We start from the raw sequence: 996 nt of genomic DNA, 5'->3' as shown, positions 1-996 counted from the left end.
CCTCCACTCCAATAAATAACTTAGATAAATAGAAGCAGTTCTTTCATAATTACACGAGACAGAAACTCAAAGCTTGGGTATTTGTTCTGTACACGGCCATCTGCCCCGGCCCCATCTCTAGGCTGCAGGTTGCCAGGGTCCCGGGCCCGATTCCGCCTGGCACGGCAGCCTCAGCAGCATCACCTACCAAGTGATTCATTCTACACATCATACCCTGACGTTCCCTTCTATGTTACTTAAACTGTTTGGACAATACAGTTTGTATGAACAACAAAAGGATACCAAGGTGTAATGTGCACTGTCTACTCTGCTACATTATCAATATCAACATACTCTGTATTCATAACATACAACAGGATATCAACATTAACATTCTTTTGTGTGTTACTTGTACCATATCACCAAACATTAATAACATACTGGATATTGCAGTGCCACTTGCATAATAAACTGTAAAGGCTGAGATGCTACAGACTCTGCCGGGCCAAGGGGAATCAGACCCGCAATATCACAAGGTGGTGGGGCAGGGCGGGGCAAGGCAGGCCAGAGGGGGACGGTGCGGCTCAGTCGTGCTCACACAGCTGCTCGAAGATGGGGAGGCGGAGGGAGCGAGACAGTTCCAGTGGTGAGGTGAGGGGGGTGAGGGCTGGGGTGAGGGCAGGGGTGGGGGAGGCAGAGGAGAGAGACAGGGAGTCCAGGTCACCAGCCAGGGACTCCACTGGACTGACTGGGGGTGTATCCAAGCCAAGCCCTGTTCCCTCCGTGCCTAAGCCCCCCAGTCCAACAGTCAGGCCCTCCAGGAGTCCCCTGGGGCCGGGCAGTCCGCCGGGTCCAGAGAAAAGCGTGAAGTCCTCGAAGAACGATCCACCGGGGGACGTGGGCGAGCCATGGAGCGAGGCTGGGGGCGATGGGGAGTCTGCGGTGGGGGCCGTGGGTGGGGCGGGGCGGGGCGCCCGTCTCTCCTCCGCATTGTGGATGAAGTGGCATCGCGGGCCG

The 996-nt window shown here is 55.7% G+C and overlaps 1 protein-coding gene across 1 annotated transcript in view; it reads right to left on the bottom strand.

Moving 5' to 3' along the window:
* Nucleotides 1-407: 407 nt before the first annotated feature.
* Tis11 (Tis11 zinc finger protein) overlaps nucleotides 408-996 on the bottom strand; it is a 20,115-nt gene continuing 19,526 nt past the window's right edge. The window contains exon 2 of the mRNA XM_080273975.1: nucleotides 408-996. This exon is cut by the window's right edge and continues 401 nt beyond it. Coding sequence (XP_080130101.1) covers nucleotides 564-996 — 433 coding nt within the window. The 3' untranslated portion in view covers nucleotides 408-563.

This window comes from Coenobita brevimanus, chromosome 56 (genome assembly GCF_032717465.1).
Source record: "Coenobita brevimanus isolate Jiangsu-jjx chromosome 56, ASM3271746v2, whole genome shotgun sequence".
NCBI classification, from domain to species: Eukaryota; Metazoa; Arthropoda; class Malacostraca; order Decapoda; family Coenobitidae; genus Coenobita; species Coenobita brevimanus.
Note: the sequence above shows the minus strand (reverse complement) of the source record. Positions and strands in the feature narration are given on the sequence as shown.